Genomic DNA, 21,546 nt, shown 5'->3' with positions numbered 1-21,546 from the left:
TTTTTATGTGAATAAAGTAGGGAATGGTTATAACCTCTGCCGGTGTTTTCATCTTTGGTATTGGGAGGTTTCCCTTCACACAAGGAAGTGAGTAGAAATCTCTCCAAAGAAATGCCCCTCTTAGGCATGTGTAACTTGAAGTGTGCCCCATTGGAAGACTTCCATTTTAGTCCAAAAGTTAAGGCTTAACAGTATAGCATGACTGCTGCTACAGTATACATTATCGGGCCTTTTAATAAAAGTTTCAAATGGCTACAGTGCTGGCATCTTAGAAGACAGGTGTATCTATCATCATTACATTTCTTGCTCTATATAGTTAACATAAAAGTATAAAAGTGAAATGTAGGTAAACAAGCTACACAGGGACTACACAGTGGCTCAGTGTTTACCATTTCTGCCTTGTAGTACTGATGCCCCCTGTTCAAATCCAGGTTTGGCACTATCTGCATGGAGTTTGCATCTACTCCTTGTTCTTGCATGGGTTTCCTTCCACACACCAAAGGAGGTAAATTAGGTGTGCATATTAAATAGGGACCTTAGATTGTAAGCTCCTTGAGGGCAGGGACTGATGTGAATAATTAGTATGTAAAGCTCTGCATAAATTGATGGAACTGTATAAATACCTGTAATGAATTAATACATCTAAAATCTGTCTTGGCACAAGTTCCTATGAAGGAACATATTACAGTAATGTAATCTATGGTATACATTTGTGGTGTTAAAGACTACAGGGTAGTCTTGAATAATATGTGTATGTTGAAAAAAGTTAAGTGCTTTGAGCAAAGAAAGTCAGTTTTCCGGCTGACCCCACCAATAATTAAATGTCTCTTCTAGGAATTTTTGGTTGTATAGGAAAGGATTTATAAATAAGGATTTCTTAATAAGTTGAGAGCCAGAATCTTACACAGAAAACAGCCAAGTCACTAAAATGGCTTTCGCTCCACAGACATGGTCAGTGAAACAGGTTATAAAAATCCCAGAAAAAAAATTGGGATGACATATACTTAGCATCTGCAGGAAAGTGCACTTGGGCTTTTTAATAGCATAGTGAAAAAGATTTAGAGTGTCGGGTAATAACACATCAGCTTTCATTTGTCAGGTCACTGTCTGTATGAGTTAACTGCCTCCCACTGCCATACCTTTGCTATTGCCACTATGTATTATACAAGACCAAATGTCTATATGGGATTCTGATCATCTGGACAGCAGAAAAATACTGTATCCTTTTTCTTATAGGACAAAAGGTTACTCAACAAGAAAGAAGCCTTCAGCAAGTAGATATTTTCATTTTTTTCATGTCATGGTACCACTGCTTTATAACACGGTTCTTGCAGTTACTATTTGGAAAGTATTAAGTCACATTTTTTATATTGGTGTCACTCCATAAAATACTAAACAGATTACATCCACATCTACATGTCTTCATAAAAAAGGAAGCAGGTGATACGACAGTTCTTGTAATTACATGGGTTAAATTGTATTATTAGTTCAAATTGGATTATATCAAAACGAATTGGTTGGTTGTGTGCTGTTCACTTGTTGTAATTATATTATTCATTCATAATAAATTGTACTGACAAAAACACATTGGATTCGTATGCTAAATCATGTGTGCTGTTGGCTTTTAAGTTAAAAAAAAGGTTGCTCTGTTGGCTTCGTACTTCAATAGACAACTATACATGTCAATCACAAAATATTTATATTACTGTTGTGCAGCAGAGGTACAGTCTGTGCTTCATCATTAGCCTATTCCTTACTATTCAAAGCATTTCAAAAGATTTGTAACTACCGTCATGTTTTCCGGCATTTCATGCGAAACCTAAATTAACCTAAAGCACTTTTGCTATCATTCATGGTCAGTCAAAGATTACCTTAGAAGTTAGAATCCGATAATACTGCACTGCCCCCTGAAGCCATCTCATTAGACTCCCTGCTGCCATGTTACCAGCCGCCTTCCTCTCCATGTTCTCAGGGGTAAACTGAATTTTCCTTATATTAGCTTCTAGCAGCTCAAAAGTTGACTGTGGCAACTAGAATTTGTAACAGTTATAAATATTAAAATAATTTTTCATGCACATGTAAGCACATTACTTTTTTAATTTGAATATTTAAAAAAAAAATACTTGTAGGAATCAATGGACCATGCAACAGTGATCAGAGTACAGTATTATAATAAACATGCCCACCAATCAGAATCAACTAAAAAAAAACAAGTATACTGTATATTAACAAATAATACCGTAGGGTCTATTTAAAAAAAAAAAAATTAATAGCTAAATGTCCAGAGAATCTGTACAAATGTTCTTAGTGTATTTTGTCTTCTGGTCAAATGCATTTCAATAGGTTTATTCATAAGAATCAGGTGAATTGGGAAATACACTATTATGGCCACTAGATGAAGCTAAGAATCATAGAAAATAAATAAATGTGAGTATCGAGATTCAATGTTACCATTTAAGAGAATGGCAAAGACAATGTGTATATAATATAACCACTAATATCCATGTAGTAGCAATGGTTACATATGCTATATGCTCGCTGCAAGTTGGAGCTGGAATTAGATATGTTTAGTGCACTCTATAGTTGATTGCCTACACATGAGCCATGACACAGCTGCATGGCACACTTGCAAATACATGAAATTGGGATTGTTACATTTTCTTTTAGCTATTGAAGGGATTTCCACAAATATATAAACATATACCTGCCTTGATAAACTAGTTTGATATGCAGTATTTCCAATTGTGTGTACTTGGCGATTAAAGCCAATAGGAGTAAACATAGAAGCAGGGGTTTGAGAAAATCATTGTTGACCTACCAGGGTGTAAAGTTAGTTCAACTGAAGATGGTTAAATGCTGAAAAACAAGTAAACCATCCTTGGGACAGATGACAAATTGGGGCTTTAAGCATGCGAGTTGGACCATAGCAAAGCCCAGGAAGCAACAGGGAGGCCTTTGAGAAATCTGGTTGGTCCAATCTGTTCTAGGCTAATAGGCTTCTTGATGTAAGATATAAAAAGAGCTAGCTGCCATACAGAATATATTCACATCTTACATTCACATCACTAAAAATGTTTTACCTGAGCAGCATGAAATGTTGTTAGCTCATTCATGAATCGGTCAAGATTGGCCATTTGCCTTTTAGCTCCCTTTGCCCAGGTGAGGTCAGTGTTTGGAGACTTCAGAATTATGATGATAGATGCCATAAGCTCTTCAATATCCAAATCTGGCTTTTGCATTGCACGCAGTTCTCCTGCAAAATAAAAAATAATATGACACACCCAAGATACTCTTTAATTAATTGACACAATTACCTCTGAAGTCTTTGAAATATAAATCAAGAGGTACTCCAACAATGACATTTTAAACAAAGATTACAGTCAGATGCCATAGGGCAATATGTTGTGTACTTTCCTTAACTTGCTTACATATAGGTAAGCAAGGTAAGAGTGAAATCAGTTCAGTATAGGTCTCTTATTACAGGAATTACTGTGGTATTTGTAAGAAACTTTCAGAGCAGCAAACTGTTCTTCAAAGAGTAGTTAAAGTAGAACTATTGGTTTTGGATACTGTGGAGAGGAATTAGAACACCTGTTAGGTTTTTTGGGGGTTTTTTTTGCTGTGTCCCCATTGTCCTGGTGACCATTATCACCAAGGGTGAAAGAAAATCCCAAATTTTGAGTTGTCACTAGAACTGAAATAGAGGGGAAATTTCCCCAATAGGACACAGATGGCAAAAGAAACAAAATTGAGGATGCACATTAAAAAAATGGGCTTTAGTTATACTGTAAATCAGGACAGCTTTCGCATATAATTTGGATACATGCAGAATAGTCTGTGGTGGTTTTATTAACACTACAAGCGCCCTAATTAATTCATGTACAGTTTAAAGCAAACATGTAATTAATTTTTGCTATTGAGCTAATGATGAAAAAAATGCATAAACAGAAGTTATGTTCCAGACATAGAGTATGTCATTAAAGGAGAACTATGGGGTTCTATCTTTTCTTTATTATTGCATTCCTTAGGCTAAATAAGTAAATTGTGTAATTTACTCCTATTAGCCAAAATGCACCCTAAGCCTGTAAACCCTTCTTTAAGATGGTGGGCGGGGCTAAGTGCCGCAATAAGGAGAGATCCTGACAATGCTGCCGGGATCCTCCCCACTGATCTTCGTCACTGTGACTGACAGTTATTCTTGAGAGCTGCTGCGCGTCCACGAATATATGGACATGCGCAGCAGCTCTGTGCACGCAGCTCTCCTTACCTGCACGTCCCCGTCCTCTGTGCCAGCCTTCCAGACACGCTGCTGTGTAGCCCTTGATCCCCTCCCTCCTCCTCCCCATCTGCCCCGCCTACTTCACGTGTAGTGTGCAGTGCATTGAGAAGATCTATTCCCGGGTCAGAAGCTCTCTCTTCATATTTTATCACAGATGGGCAAGTCCATATATGGTGAATGATGTCACTGAAGATCCCTGCTGATCGGATGTTTGCCAGTCTGCAGGGTTCCCTAGTGACATTATTCACCATATATGGACTTGCCCATTTGTAGTAAATGCTGAAGAGAGAGCCCTCTTTCCCCTCTCTCATCAGCGATCCCCAGTGATTTTAGTATGTCAGTGTCACACAGGGCAGGGAGAGAGAGAAAGGGGAAGGAGCCCTCTCTCTATCTTCATCATTTACCACATATGGGCAAGTCCATATATGGTGAATGATGTCACTGGGGATCCCTGCTGATCAGATGCTTACCAGTCTGCAGGGATCCCCAGTGACATCATTCACCATACATGGACTTGCCTAAATGTGGTTAAATGCTGAAGAGAAAGCACTCTTTCCCCTCTCTCTTCAGTGATCCCCAGTGATTTGATTGATGTCAGCGTCACACAGGGCAGGGAGAGAGAGAAAGGGGAAGGAGCCCTCTCTCTATCTTCATCATTTACCACATATGGGCAAGTCCATATATGATGAATGATGTCACTGGGGGATCCATGCTGATCGGATGCTTGCCAGTCTGCAGGGATACCCAGTGACTTCATTCACCATACATGGACGTGCCCATTTCTGGTAAATGATGGAGAGAGGGATGTCTCTTTATCCCCTCTCTCTCTCCCCCTGTGTGACGCTGACATCCTAATTACTGGGGATCGCTGATGAGAGAGGGGAAAGAGCACTGATGTGCAGGGAGGCTGAGTCCGTTTATTTCTTACAGTCTCTTGCTGCTGCCTTTTTACTTCAGACTCCGCCTCCCGCTCACAAATGCCAGCGTGCACGCGCTGACAAAACACAGCTGTGCACGATGATAGGAAACTCGGCCCCAGCAATGGGATAATTTGGAAAAAAAGCTGTGGGCGGGCTGGATCAATGGTTAACGCCCCCTAAGAGGAAAGGAGCTCGGAGCAGGGCTGAAGATGGCCGTTTATTACAAGTTTTGAGGATTTTATCTGTGATGTGCTGCGATTTTAGAAAAAAAGAAGAATTCTACTACAATCAAGGTAAGGGGTATTTTTATTGCCCTTAGATCATAATTCTCCTTTAAGATTCGTAGCAACTACAGACAAAGGCAGATAAAGTATTATGGAAATGTTCACTTTTCCTGTACAGTAAAAGTCTGGTTTGATCCCCTCCTATTCTTTCTCTCCTTACGTTGTAAGAACCACAAAAGCCCATGTGCACAAGCCCTTAATGTGATATGAGACTCAGGTGGTAAGAGGGGGTACAGCCAAGCTTAAAGTCACATGCTCAGTTTGCATTGCCTAAGTTTGTTACTCTTTTTTCCATATCTATCCTTTCCGTTCCCTCCATTTCAAGCAGACCATTTTATTTTGGAAGACTGTCAGGTTTCAGCATTTCAGCATAATAACTAGGGATGCACCGATACCGTTTTTTTCTGTATCGAGTACCGATATTTTTTTTTTTAGTACTCGCCGATACCGAATACCGATACCTGAAGTCCCATTAAGGAAGCCAGGTGGTGTGTAATGACTCACGACCTGGGTTCCTGATTAGCCGGGAAACCAGGCGAGTGTAAAGACTCGCCAGCCGGCTTCCCAATTAGCATGGAAGCCATCTCCATGCTCCCTCCTCACCATGTGATGAAGAAGCATAGAGCTGGCTTTCTGGCCAATCAGGAGGCCGGATGGCGGGTAATGACTCGCCGCCTGGCTTCCTGATTGCCGGAAAGCCGGCTCCATCCTGCCTCATCACCAGATGACGAGGGAGCATGAAGCCGGCTTTCTGGCCAATCAGGAAGCCGGGGGACGGGTAATGACTTGCCAACCAGCTTCCTTATTGGCCAGCTTCCTGAACAATCAGGAAGCTAGGCGGCGAGTCATAACACGCTGCCTGGCTTCCTGATTGGCCAGGAAGCTGGCTCCGTGCTCCATCCTCACCATGTGACGAGGGAGCATGGAGCAGGCTTCCCGGCCAATCAGCAAGCTGGGCAGCATGTAATGACTCGCTGCCTTGCTTCCTGATAACAGAGGTTTTGGTATAGGGCTAGGCATCAGAGCATTTGGGCATGTACGACTACTCGCCCAAATACTCGGTATCGGTATAATACCCTAATACTAGCCCATGCCAAGCTATTTTCAGATTGGTGCCTTTTCGATAGATATAGGGGTTAATGAAAGCATCCCCAGATAGCTGGAATGTCAGTCATATGAATAACTAGATTTTTCAACAGGTAGACGCATTTCAGTAGCAATTACTCTAGGCAGAATAAATGTTACCCACCTAAGGCTGTTACATCCATGTTTTGCACCAGGTCTTTAATATTTTCTAATATAGCAGAGCATTTGTACTCTGCCTTCTCAAGTGCAACTTGATATTCAGGAAGAAGGGATCTGAACTTCTTGATCTTCTGTAACTGCTGATGAACAGCATGAATCTTCTGTTCCACCACAGCTTTGTCCTGTGCAATCTGTTGCAATATTTTTATTGTCCCCTCCTTGTGTTGTTCCAGGACAGTCTTTTCATGAATTAGGTCATCCGTAATTTTTTCATGTGATGTAAGTTTTTGTTGAATGCAAATTAGGGCTTGTTCAGCAAGATCGTGTTGCTTTATTATTAAAGAGTATTGATTTTTCATAAGAGCTCTAAAACACTGAGCAAAGTTTTCATAGGTTGCATTGGTGATCTTGCTATATGTGTTTTCTAGTGACTTGATATGGTTAGTGAGAGAAAGGTGCATTGATGATAGAAGATAGCACATATTTTCTTTGTCTTGCTTGGTCAGCATGCCTAAATCTTCAATATGATAATTTGCATGGTCTACTAGGATTTCCCTAAAAACACAAGTAAAGAAAGATACATTTAGTAAGAGTTTAAAAAAAAACCCACAGAGCATGCATAATACGTAGCTTAAACCCTTAAAAGGAAAATGTCTTTTTAGTAAACAAAATGTGTTTTTTGTAAAATTGTTTCAACTATTTAAATCCTGAGGCATGAAAAAATTGCACTTGGGAAATATTTTGAGAACATAAGGCCACACAAAATTAAAACCATTCCTTTAATCTAAATTACTTTAAACCAAGTTTCGATGCTATGAGATACCTATAATTACTTTGAAAAGTAAGGTGACCATACACAACCTGATCCCCGTCTGAATCTATCATTAACTACTAAAACTGGGAGAGGACCAAAGCATGTAGAACTTCTGTAATTGGCATCGGCATCCTAGCAATCAATGACACATCCCCAACCCCATTCAGCTGCCAGTCAGCAGATTCTCTCATTAGGGTAAGGGTCTGGTATAGATTTTGGGGTGGGGGGGGTCCCCATGCCATTTCTTTTAACAAGAAGGCAGGGAAATTTAATTTAATGGCAAATGTTTTTTTTCTCTTTGTAAATGTCACTTTTTCTGTAGTACCTTGAATACATCGTACAGGTGCACCACTTTACAGGTAGGTTTCAGACACCCCCAAGCATGTTATTTAAAGAAATTTAGCATTTGTATTTTTTCACTTTAAGCATTGCTAAAAGAGCTTCTTCTAGTTATTTTACCATTTTTTTTGCATTGGTACATGTCTTCCAGGACAGTGCTCAACTACCCTTTCCATTTGTTTGATTTTGGGGGGTCCCCGTGCTCTCAGAAAACAAGCCAGCAGCAAAATTGTTTTTTTTTTCTTTTTAAAAGTCGCTTTTTCTTGATCACATCCTAAAGGTGTACCACTTCACAGGTAGGTTTAGAGCATCCCGCCAAGCATGTTATTTAAAGGAACTCTGTACTATTATCACAATATCACATATCAATATCTCTGTACTATATATTATCACAATATCACAGTGTAGATTAAGATTAATAGAAATGCCCACTGGTGACTTCTTCCCATTAAATTCCTTACAAAGTGTCAAATGCTGTCTCCAAAATAGATTTTGCTAAAAGTTCTTTTTTTATTTTTTTTTAATATGATGAAAATGAGTGTATGTTTTGTGCAAACCAGCTAAAAAGTCATAGCCAAACTGCTGAAATATATATTTCCTATGAAAAAAATTTGAAACTCTAATCTGAACTTTTACACATAGCCAAGATCTATAAACTCTGATATCTCTAAAAAAAATGAGACTTTCACCATGAGCACTATACTTAATAGTTTGGTTGCAGGACGGTAGAATCCTAGCATATTACTGCACAGAAGGTCAGAGGGAAGCCTTCGGGCTTCCCAAATACAGCATACAAAAAAAGCACATAAGCTACAGCCTACAGGTGAAAATCCCACAATGGACACTGGAATCCTGGATGGCATGTGTTCAGTAGTATGTTAGCATTTCACAACACTGTGCTATTTTTGTCCATCAAAAGCAGAACAATCTACAGCCAATGTTGTTTACTGTGAGAATAGGTATCAGAATTATTTTATTACATTTATTTCTTCAGAAACAAGAGGAGCCAAAAGGAATGACAACACAAAATAATCCTAGTAAATCACTTGAATTGTTTTATGGTATCTATATTAACCCAGCGAATCATGTGACCTGAAGGAACATTTTACTTATTCATTATGGAGAAGATTGGCAGGTAACCAGGGCAACGCAGCTGCAGCTTCTACTGTGAATTTAATCTGTCTGTTTTCCCTAAGGATTCAGTCTGGTCGATGGGTTTTGGAAGCGAGGTCTTATTGAGAACGCATTGTGTATATTTTTCTTATTTCCCTCTGGCTATTCAATGAAATAAAAGTTTAAACCCGAACAATCAGTTTCTCTATGTTTAGAGAAAAAAAAACAAAGATCTTAGGAGACCATAAGCAGCAATTCCACTTGTTTAGGCATTGAAGCAGCTGATGAAATTTTATTTTGTATGACATGTTTTCCTTCTTCTAAAGTTGTATGTTTAGAATACATTTATGCAATATCTTTCTGCAGAACAACAGTTGTTGTTCGCATTCATAGACAGCCCATAATTTCTTATAAAAAATATAAATATTCACCCAGTGAGGAAATAAATGTATACAAAATGTTGCAGCATTTAATAAATTGTTTGATCTCCATTATGCAGGACACCTGTATATTGTTTTGTTGTTTACAGTTTGGAGTACTCCTGAATACATTTACAGGCAGCAAGTGGTAGCATTTGAATTTTTAAAATTGATCTGCGTTAGTTTTTTGTTTTTCTAGCAGCCAGAAAAAGGCCGGAAAAATATTTTTCCTCTATTTTTTCTTGATGATCCTGCCAATAACACACTTGCCCTAGGCTGACAATGCTCACTCACTGCTATATTGTAACTATGGAGGAGCAGCACCGTGGGAGAAATAGCATCCCATCAACCAAGGATGGGACCACAAAACACCCCCTCCCCACTTCTCCATAGCATGGGGAGCTATTTGCCGTTCTCAAAAGACAGCAGGGAACACTGGTAACAGCAGAGGCTGAGAGCCCAGGAACAGCTTACAAGATTTCTGTCAGAATCAACAGGTATGTTTGTACCTATTGAACACATATAGAAAATGTATTCATAACAATAATAATCATCACAGTATTTCATATTAAGGCTTAATTGTTCGTGCTCTTACACACAAATACACTATATTCCTAATACAGACTTTTTAAAGCTTTGTTTTTGCAGAATTACAAATCTAATTTGTCTTATGTTTTAGCTAAGGAGACACTCTAGGATTTTTGTCGACATTAGGGTCTGTGTTGACAGGTTTTAGGCTTGTGTCGATGGCATCAGTTTGACATCAGTTTTAGACACTTTTGAAATTATTCAGAGTTAATTGGCAAGTGCATTTGACTTGTAGCTGATCTCCTTCTTACCTGCATTTGAATATTTAAAGCCGGATTTGTATTCTTATAGACTTGTATTGGAATGCAAAACCTGCTTGCAGTAAACAAAAACATGCCAACACAGGCTCTTATGCATACAGTGTTCATTTTAAGTGGGTGGGCTGTAGCAAAAGTTCTGAGGGCAATAAATCTATCCTGTTAGACAGCTAAAAGAATGGTCCTTATTACAAAGAGGGGAATCTGACAAACATGATTACCCCTCTTGTAAATCTAGCTCTTCTAGACTGGAAACTTCACAGTTTAACTTGTTTCAACAGCTTTCCTTGTTGGGCCCCCTCATACCCCAAGCCCCATAGCAGCTGCATAAGTTGGTATGGTTATGTAACAGTTAGTTAGTTAGTTATACTTAATAAAGTGACCACTGAAGGTAAATCAAATGTGGTTTTATTTTCAAAGAAACAGCATGTGTCCTATAGTCAGGCATCAACCTTGTTACAGTATGTGTCTTGTTGCCAGGCATCTCCCCTGTTAGAACATTGATTGGGGGGATGCAAACTGCAGTTACAAAATGAGAACACCTGTGTATGTATAAGCTTCAGAGATTACTTACCTTGTCCACTGAGGGAGGTAATAAACGTTAAGTGCATTAAAGAGGGAGGGGAATTGTTGACACCATTTGTAGAATGTAGAACCTATGTCACTACAAATGAGAATCCAGCGAATGTTCTGCTGAACCGTCTGCAAAAACAGATTCCATGCACTCTCCTTTGAATATGTCAGCCCAGCATTGGTTACCTAAAAAAAAATGTCATGATCATGAGCATACTTGAGCTGGAAGACAAACCAATATAATGATCACCATTTCATTATATGTATTCTTTATTTATTCTATTAAGAGAAGAAAATATCATATATTTTGCTGCATGTTGAATGCGCTTATTGATGTTACATGAGCTAAGCCTAAACAGAATTGTGGATCCATAATTATCTGGGGTCATAGGGGGCAGCAGGAGTATGACCTGCGGACAAAAAAAGTAACATCCAAGCCTGCTCATGATGCCATTACAGTCAATACACACCACATACTAACAGCATTTTTATGACAAACTCTAAAAAGTCTTAACAAGATGTCGTTGTATATTCAGTGTAATTCAGATGGAAAAAGAAGGTGGACGGATGAAATATCTCTGTCAGTAGCAGGGTCAAATAAAAAGGAACACATCACTCTGGCAAAAGTACTTACAGGGCAGTCTGTTAAAGATGAATAAGAGCCTCTATTATACTAATGAACATTTCAGAATCTGAGCTTTCTTCTAAAATCGTTTTTTCCCCACACATCTACATGTTTATACTGTCACCAAATATACATGGCATATAATCTTATATTACAGACCTGTTTTATAATATTCCAAGACTTGTGTTTAAACAGAGGAATTAGGGTCAATAATATATTAATTTGTAAGTAAGTTTGTACATTTTAACATATACGTCAGAATTAAAATGTATATCAGTATATGGGTAATTATTTCTTAATGCAATCATAAAAAAACAGTTGCTTTGCCACCACCATACATCATGTTAAAACTTTGCTATGTTATAATAATAATAATAATATAAAACTACAACAACATACACATATTCATGAGCCCCATGTTATAATCATATACTCAATCTCTTTATTTTTTATTTAAAACTTGCTGCCTCTGTCTACAACTTCAAAAAAAAAGTGTCCTTTTAAAAGTAGGTGTGCAGAAAATTTTTGGAATCCACATTAACAAATTTACAATCTCATAGTAACACACAGACTTTTTAGACAGTCAGTATTGGGTATTAAAATAAACTATTTCTCTCATAATTATTGCTAATCTTAATTTAATTAATTGCATATAATGCATAAAACTATGACCAAGTTCCAATCACAGCTTCACACGTGACTGATGCGCTGTTCCCTGCTGTTAGTAAGTACTGCTTTGTTGAGAACTATAGTGATATCTTATATTAAGACACTGTTTACGAGAATGTTTCAGCTCTCTATCCATGCAGACATAGTTCTGGCACTAATGTAATTCAGCAGAGCCAAGAAGCAGTGGCACAGGAACTTTGGAGGTGAGTAACCATTGGAAACCAATAACCTATTAGTGAGCTCCCACTAACAACCAATAAAAGATGACATTCCCCACTGGCCATCAATGAAAGGGGGCATTCACCCTGACAACCAATGTAAGGGCACATTCACCACTGACCACCAGCAAAAGTTAGCATGCACCACTAACACCAAAAAAAGGAGACACTCACAACTGAAGACCAGCTTAAAGAAGCACTCATCACTGATCACCAACAAAAGGGACAAATCAATGTTGACCACTGTGCACAGTGTATACACCTAACATATCTCTGACTTCTGCACTTTGTAAGCTGTGCTGTACATTACATACTCCTGGCCTCTGCACTCTAAGTCCTGACCACAGTGCTCTGTAAGCTGTGATGTTTGTTACACACCTCTGACAACTGAAATCTGGAAGATGTGCTCCTCATACACCTGACCACTGCGCTCTGTAAACTATGTTCTACAGTACATTATTTTGACCACTGCACTCTGTAAACTGTGCTGTACATTATCTAGGTCTAACCCTTGCACTTTGTAAGCTGGGCTATACTTTATCTGACCCTAACTACTGCACTCTGTAACTTGTACTGTACTTTACATACTTAGTGATGTTTATCCTTTAAAGTGAGCGCACCCAACACAGATTCTGGCCATGGTCAATTTTTTAATGGAGAAGATTGGCCTAATGTTTTTTGGCCATAGTTCTCTTCAGGGTCACAGGAGGACGCAAAACTCAGTATATAGTAGGCTATTGCTGTTGAGATCCACCCCACCCCTAATACTGTTGAGATCCACCCCACTGGCTGATTGGCAGCTGGCTGTGCCTCTCTAGAAGCAGAGCCAGCTGTGCCAGCCCTCTCCCCATCTGTTCCTCCAGTCAGCACTAGAGAATGGAGAGGGGAGGGGGGAAACCCCTTTGGGGAGTGGTGACTGGCAGCCACCGCTCTCTGCAGGGAGAGGATCGGGAAGTCACCCATCGGCAGTATGTGTTTGCTGACTTCTGGATCAATGGAGCCGACCTGTGACGGCTTCAGTGTCACAGGTCGCCTTGAATTATGGGGATGAGTGTTTCTCACTTAACCCATAATTCTACTTTAACCTTGTCAAAGCACTCTAATTTTAATGTATGTCCTGCATATATGTCGTACTGTACAAATGTGTGCCTGACGATAATAAAGTTTGGACATACCTCACTTCTCATGGCATGGGCTATGGTTGCCTGTTGTTCCAGTGTAAATAGGTGAGATACTGATCCAAAGACAACAAATTCAGCAATGTACACCAGTGCTGTTGGATCAATGTCTTCTTCTGTGAGCAGAAGCATGGTTCGTTGACCCTAGAGACAAGGGGTTTACAGTAAGAATATAATGAACTAAAACAGAAAAAACATTACCCTTCATCACTTTTGCTTTACCTATGTAGACAGATCACATCATTGGTTGCTAGGATACAGGCGGGTGCACCCTAACAACTAATAATGCTGTGCAGGCCACATAGCATCATTTGTTGACTGCTGGCTGAGCAGCACAGCATCATTGGTTGCTAAGATGCATTCAGGAGCACCAAAGAAACCTATGAGGACATCTTAGCAACCAATGTGCAGGCTGCTAATGACAGTCGAGGACACACAGCATAATTGGTTGTCATGGTGCGTCTGTCTGCATTCTAGCCCTGAATGACACTGTGTGGCTCAGTAACTAGCTTTCTAAAAACCAATGACACTGTATGGGTCCCATAGAATTATTGGTTGCTAGAATACAAGTGGTCCTAGGATCGGTTTGCTTGGTCATTCACAGAAGCCTGATCTCTGGCTGGGTTCAGTTAAAGAAATCCAGGCACATACACAGGCACCAAATCCAGGAAATCACACATTTGTGTGTGTGATTTCCTTCCACTTTCTGTTCTAGGGACACAGCAGGAAGTAAGAGGAAATTTAACTTTTTGGGGTGCGGAAAAGAATCCAGAAGGGTAAAATGTGCAATTGGACTTTAAGGTGTTATTCAGTTTCTTTCATTTTAAAATTGTCCTTTAAATCTACTTAAAGTGTTAGGATTGGATTAAATGTCTGGGTAAGGAAAAAGGTTAAGTTTAAACATCAGGTTTTAGGTTTAGTGTTATGGTGATGATACGTGCTAAGGATAGGTGTAGGTCATAGTTGGAAGGCATGCATGCTTAGAAGGAATTCACATTTGTTTTCTGCACCAAAAATTGTGTGCCCCAATGTCTTAAACTGAGGTCACAATACTGAAAGCAAAAGTACTACCATCTGGTAATTGGGCCAGTAAGTTTATTTTTCAACTTCCTGACCAAACAGTCCAGAACAGAAGGGTTTTGGCAAACCTGGAATGTTTACAATGGTCAGCTTTATTAATTTATGTAAAACCAAAAAGGGAAAAATAAACTGTTGCTGTAACTGCTTAAAACATTTTAGCTGTAGCTTAGATGTATTTTGTAAGTCAAGTCCATTTAAATCTGCCAGTACTTCTAACACCATCCTCTCCACAGGGTGATAATGGGTGGTTCATTTGCATCATCATAGTGGAGAGCCACCCTGAGACAAAGTATGTCATTGGCTGGATCACCAGGTGAAAATAAAGAAAAAAAAGCTGGAAAAAGAAAACTACCACATTTAAAAAGCCACCATATTAAAGGACTGGCTGTTGTTCTTGGGCTTAGATACGCTTTTGTTGATATATTAAAGAATATATTTTATGGATAATATATGCTTTACGTCAGCTTTGCTCCCAGATCTCTCTGTAACTATACTGTTTGATAATTTACCATGAGTGGGCACACAGAAGTGGTTACTTTATTTTACTACCGTAGGTGGGCGGTGCTGTTGAACTGATAAATAATTAAAATGGCTTTTTTTATTAATCTTGATTTGGTACTTGGGCTTTTTTGGTTAGGGGTCTTTCCATAATTTATAGTACAGTGCATACATGTTGTAAATAAAATTTAAAACATAAATTGTGCCTTTTTCCACAATCTGCTTACTACCCATAGCAAGATGAAACTGCCATTGCCATGCAGTTCAGAACATAATTTCTGTAGTAGAAAATTCCTGGTGAGTGTGTTTGTTTTTATGAAATTTGGAGATTCAAGGGCGCTTACCTTCAGTCCAGCTTTAACATAGCAGTCAACCAGCTGTGATTTTAAATTTCTGGCTCGTTGCTCTTCATCTTCTATTTTCATATGTGACCCAAGCTGGATGACAACAAATCCAGAGAGGTGCGCAGCAAGTCGGGTTACTGTGCTGGTTGATCGTGGGCAGCCTTCTCCACATAGCAAGGTATGTGCACTCCCATGAGGGCTCCAGAGATTACGGGACAAGCGGCACACCAGATCAATGGTACTCTAAGGAGAGATGGACTAAATCAATGTCATTGAAACTTTTTACAGAACTTGGTGCTTGGAAGTGACACTAACGGTTAAATTAGATATTGCTTTATAGACTGTTTTATTTTTACTGTTGCCAAGGCATATGTGTCTTTTGTGTCAAATTTCTGCCTACATTTTACCTGTAAATCAACCTTATAAAACAAAATGGACCCTGAGCGTTTGGTTATGGCCTTATGTTCATAGTGGATCCAGTGAGCAGTTATATTTTCTTCTGTGGCAAACAATATCTCTGGAAACCTGTATGGTCCTCTCCTATCATAAGAGCCCAATAGGCTTAAAGTGACACAAAACACTAGAGTTAAATCTTAAAAATACATTCAAGTACTTTAACTATCAACAAAACTGCATCTTATTTGTGTATCACTCATGAATGGTGCTGACACTGTCCTTCGTTCTGGAGGGTGGCTACTTTTGTTCTCCATGGTCCCTGTGTGTGTTGTAAAGTAGCCACCACTCCAAGCTCACTCCTGTGATGGACTACAATCTTATGTTTAGTTTACTAATTTGTATCGTGATTATTGTCCATCATGGGAGTGAGCTTGGAGCAGTGGTTACTTTGCATCACACACAGGGACCATGGGGAACAAAAGTAGCCACTCTCCAGAAGGAAGGACAGTGCCATCACCAATTCAAATATGATTTGAGGATCTACAGAAGAGCGATATACAAATAAGCCAATATTTTATTAATAGTTAAGGTACTTGAATTCATTTTTAAGATATAACTCCTGAGTTTAGTGTCACTTTAAGTGCAGCCTGGAGAACACCATGTTAGAACTAGATGTGTCCCTGAGGTGTCTTTGTACTGTTTGAGGTTAACTGCTAAGTGAGGAACAAACTAGACAAACAGATGGTACAGACATTACAGAAAAGTCCTGTATTCAAATATCCTTGCATGTTTAAAGAGCACACAAAATTTCACTTCATGCCATACTGCAAATCAGACACCATAGGTTTTATTGAATACCATAATCCACAAAAAATACCATGCATAAACCATGAAAACTAAACAGATGCCAGTTTTTAAAAATGCAGCAGCGACAAAGTTGCAGTGGTTAGAACTGGGCAATTTACCAGGGTGCATGCTCTCTGATGCTCTCCCCAGTCTTACCCTGTGCAGCCACAGTGTTGTTGGGGATCTCTGTAGCCCAATGTAATCCTGAAAGAGTAGCAGTGTGTGCCATTGCTGGAATACCTGTGTTTCTGGGTGCAGGTTGGGTATACTGATGTTTGCTAAGTATACTACTGGAGTATATATGATGAGTGTATTTAAAGAACATTGTGAACTGTGCTAACTGTTTTGGATGTATATGAAGAGTATATTTGGGGTACATGGTGGACTGTGCTGATTGTATTGGAGTGTATGTACAGTATGTGATGAGAGCATTTTGTGTAAATGATGGTCTGTGCTGACTGAATTGTAGTGCATATTACTGAGAGTATTGAGGTGTATGGATGGGCATGCTGGCTATATCTTTGTTTATTTTGGTTGTATATGTTGGAGAGATAAGGAGGCATATGCTAAGTGCATTTGGGTGTATGGTGGGTGTGTCATGCATTTAAGAATTATTAGCGTATTTGGTTTAAATGGTGAGTCGTGGTAAATATATTAGGGTATATGTGATGTATTTGAGTTGTGCATGGGAAAGTGCTGGGTGTATTAGGGTGTATGGAATTGGTATGCCGAGTTCATTTGGGTGTATGGTGTGTGAGTCATATGGTTAACTGTAATAAGTGAATTCAGGGTTCATGGGGGGATGTGCTGAATGTATAGGGGTGTATGGCATGTGTATTTTGGGTGCATTCTAGAGTGTGCTGAATGTACTGTGGTGCATGTTGTGATGTGCTGAGTATAATGGGGTGTACAGTGAAATTTGGTGAGTGGATTGGGATGCATGCTCATTGTGCTGGGTGTATTTTGGTGCATAGTGGGTTGTTTGTTCCTTTAAAAGTTATAGTGGAGTGTGCTAAGTGTATTTGGGATTTGTCGTGGCTAAATGTATTTAGCGTGAATAATCTGGAGTGCTGAATGTATATGGAGTTCAAGATGTACTGTGTTTATCGTATTTAGGGTGCATTATGTTGTGTGCCGAGTGTATTTTCAGGTGCAGGACGTGGTGCGCTAAGTGTATCTGGGGTACATGCTGTGTTTTGCATGGTGTAAAGTGCTGAGTTCATGGTGTAAAGTGCTGAGTGTATTGTAGCAAATGGTTGTTGGTCCCAGGGGCGGAACTACCGCTGGTGCACCTGGGCCTGAGCCTGGGAGGGGCTCAGTAGACCCAGGCACAAGTCCAGTGGCAGGATAGGGCAAAAGAAGGTGGGGGCGCCGTCTGCCCGGCCGCCTGGCGGTGAGGAAACAGCCTGTAGAGAGCTGGGAAAGAGTCGGGAGGCGAAAAGTACATCATTGTACTACAGAGTAGCTGCAGGCACACTGTGAGGCAGTGCTGTGGCCTCAGCCGGGAGGACATAGCGAGCCACCAGAATACAGAGCCTGCTGCCTCTCCCTGCTGCATCTGTTCCCGCCGCGAGGACAGTCATTAAAGGTTACTGCTTTCATCTACTGTAAGTGCCTGAGTTCTGTGTGTTCTGTGACATGTTTGTAGTCCTATATAGCTGATGGAATTAATCTGCATTTCTGTAAAAAGTGTTGCTGGGAGTTGTAGTCCTCTATAGCCATTACCATTCTGCATTTCTGTATAAAGTGTTGCTGGGAGTTGTAGACATCTATAGTTGGTGCCATTCTGCATTTCTGAATAAAGCATTGCTGGGAGTTGTAGTCCTCTATAGCCATTACCATTCAGCATTTCTGTATAAAGTGTTGCTTGGAGTTGTAGTCCTCTATAGCCGTTACCATTCACCATTTCTGTATAAAGTATTGCTGGGAGTTGTAGTTCTCTATAGCTGGTGCCATGTTGCATTGCTGTATAAAATATTGGTTGTGGGGGGATGTGAGTGGAGGGTGGTTTTGTTATATATCAAGGGCATTTATTGTGCACTTATTTATTTATATTTTTATTACATTGTAAAATGTAATTAAATCATTACACAAGTCACCATAATGCAGAGTCGGTGGGAGCCCTGAGCTTGTTTTCCTGCTCTTAGATGGCCAGTGTGGGCTCTCAGATTGCCAGTGGGGCTCTCGGGTGGCTAGTTTGGGTTCTTAGGTGGCCAGTGCAGGCTTACAGGTGGCCAGTGCAGGCATTGTAGGAGCCGAGGGAGTCCCCCCTCAAAATCTTGCACCAGGGCCTATTGTTCCTTGGGTCACCACTGGTGGGCACTGACTGTATTAGGGAATACACTGAGTCGCCTGATTATTATGACCACCCCATCAGTACTTCGTTGGGCCACGAGATGACTTCGTTGGGCCGCCTCGTGACACCACGAGATGTTGAAAGGTGATGCGAGGAATCTGACACTGCACTGTTGCCCTTCTGTTGTCTTGTACCAGTCTTGCCACTCTCCGTTCTGCCCTAACATTGACTAGTCGCTGACCGCCACAATTCGCACGTTCAGACCCAGATTTTCGGTTGACAGTCCAGTCTTTAAACACTTTAACAACAGCTGCTCTTGAACATTTAACGAATTCTGCTGTTTTGCTGATAGTCGCTCCATGGCTCTGAGCACCAACAATCATCCCACTTTCAAAGGCTGTTAAATCGCGTTGTTTACCCATATCTTCAGAAAAAAATAACTTCTACTGTCGTGGTAAACAACCTGCTTCCCTATTTATAATGGTCTGGCCCCCTAGCAACTTCAGAGCGAAATTATAGCTAATTATAGCTAATTTGCCTACAAAAGTCAGGTGGTCATAATAATCTGGCCACTCAGTGTATGCTGTGGTATGCCAAATCTAATTGAATATAATGAGATACATGTTGCGATTTCTGAGTGTATTTGAAATACATACTGTAGTATGCTGAGTGTAACAAGCTGAAAGTTGCAGAGTGCTAAGGTGCTGAGTGTACTAGGGGTGCATTTTAGGGTATGCTGAGTGTATTAAAATTATTGGGCTGCCGTCTGGTTCTCGCCCCCCTTGTCTGCACAAATTCTACAGCTTGTTTCAAAGACTCCATTTTCCATAGCTAGTCTGAAGGGCCAGTCCACATAAATTATAAAGAGTAAAAATTCATACTTTGTGTCTTTCTGTGCAAATTATTACATTCCTAAGCACCACAATATGTTTACTTTTACTTGAAAAAGTGGAATTTCATACATATTGTATCTGCACAAATTGTTAATACAATGTTACTACAATGTTACAGATGCACTAACTGTTTTCACTGCTCCTTCACAGGTTATTAACTTGCAACAGTAGAACAACCATTGCTAACTTGGTATATTTAATAGTACAGGGTACATGTTACATTGTCTCAGGTTGTGAATACTGAAAATAGAAGGACATGGAGATGGGCTTAAGATAATAGACCCACTAGGGTCACAAGGCTAGGATACAAACATAACCCTAGACATATTTCTGAAAAACATAAGGCATATGACAGACATGCCTATGCATACAAACATGTTGCTGTTCCACTTAATTGAGCCTTAGATAAATAGAATCATAGAGAATAACATCTGTCTGCAGAGGAAACTACATTTCAACAAGTTAATTCATTCAACAAAGGATTTCTGCAAGGGAGATAGATCAATATGTCTGTTGCCTGAGTTAGCTATTCTTTTCAGCAAGCACACAATGATCCCTCAATAATGTATGATGCAGGAAATGAATGACAGGTGAACAAGTCACAGCAACTGACCTGATAAAATGTGATGTTCATTCTGGGATTCACTTTGTTGTATTCTCTCAGTGCCTCTGTTAGCAACTGCTTCACATGGACTGAATCAAACGTTTCCTGGTACCCATCTAGGATATGAGTGCTGCTGTTGCTGGCCTTCTCACTTCTCCTGAACAAATTCACGTCCTGCTGTCTGGCTACAGTAGAGATTAACCCACCTTCATCCTCAACAATATTACTGAATAGGGGCTGCTGAGGGCCCACAATAATCTGGACCTGTAAAAAAAAAAGCAGCAATGAGCTTCTTAAAGGATCATATAGTGTATTGCATATAGTGTATTTCTATAAGAAACATATTTTAAAGTAGAATTTTTTATGTGATTTGAACTTCTATATTTTTATTCTATTATGGGGATTTGTTGATTCAAGAATGGAGGAATCTCTGTATTTGACTCAGATGCAGTCTCTTTGCTTGAAGCGGAACTTCCATGGAAGCTATTTTAAAAAAGTGTGACTCCATCCGAAATGAGTTTTAGTTTTAAGTTTTTAAGTGTTTAAATCTTTATATGATATTTTGAGATGTACTGTATATGGCCGTAAATGGTGTCCCTCAGATCACTTCCAATAAATTATCAAGCTAATTACAGCTAAGAAAAAAATGTAAAAATCCTCAAAGTGGGATACAATTAGCAGTCAAGTACGATCTGAAATTTAAGGACCTGTGACACAGGACATTATCCCTTTTCAAAATAGATTTCGAACTTTTTTTAATGAAAGTGGAAAATAGGATATTTTACTTACCAGTAAAATCTATTTCTTTGAGTACAGTACAGGACACAGGCAGATTCAGAGATGACTGGGTTTCATCAGGTAATTGGACAGAACTGTGAGGATGCTCATACAACCCTACACACCCTCAAATATTCTCAGTTTTTTAGCAAGCAATAGAGGGCAGCGAGTGGAGGGTCCTGTGTCTTGTACTGCACTGGAAATAAACAGTTTTTACTAATAAATTAAAAAAACTATTTTCTTGATCGTACAGTACAGGACACAGACAGGTTTGTGAGAAACAACCAGGAC

General features: G+C 39.7%; 1 protein-coding gene across 1 annotated transcript in view; it reads right to left on the bottom strand.

The window, feature by feature from the left end:
- LOC108797154 (dynein beta chain, flagellar outer arm-like) overlaps positions 1–21,546 on the bottom strand; it is a 337,005-nt gene that overhangs the window by 138,985 nt on the left and 176,474 nt on the right. Inside the window, exons 62-68 of the mRNA XM_018568726.1 lie at positions 20,488–20,742; positions 15,444–15,686; positions 13,519–13,665; positions 10,833–11,017; positions 6,733–7,283; positions 3,081–3,253; positions 1,872–2,030 (exon numbers count right to left, since the gene is read on the bottom strand). Of these exons, the coding sequence (XP_018424228.1) occupies positions 1,872–2,030; positions 3,081–3,253; positions 6,733–7,283; positions 10,833–11,017; positions 13,519–13,665; positions 15,444–15,686; positions 20,488–20,742 (1,713 nt within the window). The remainder of the gene's footprint in view (positions 1–1,871; positions 2,031–3,080; positions 3,254–6,732; positions 7,284–10,832; positions 11,018–13,518; positions 13,666–15,443; positions 15,687–20,487; positions 20,743–21,546) is intronic.

This window comes from Nanorana parkeri, unplaced genomic scaffold (genome assembly GCF_000935625.1).
Source record: "Nanorana parkeri isolate BGI_ZX_2015 unplaced genomic scaffold, ASM93562v1 scaffold1235, whole genome shotgun sequence".
NCBI classification, from domain to species: Eukaryota; Metazoa; Chordata; class Amphibia; order Anura; family Dicroglossidae; genus Nanorana; species Nanorana parkeri.
The sequence above is the reverse complement of the archived record's forward strand: the minus strand, read 5'-3'. Positions and strand labels throughout refer to the sequence as shown.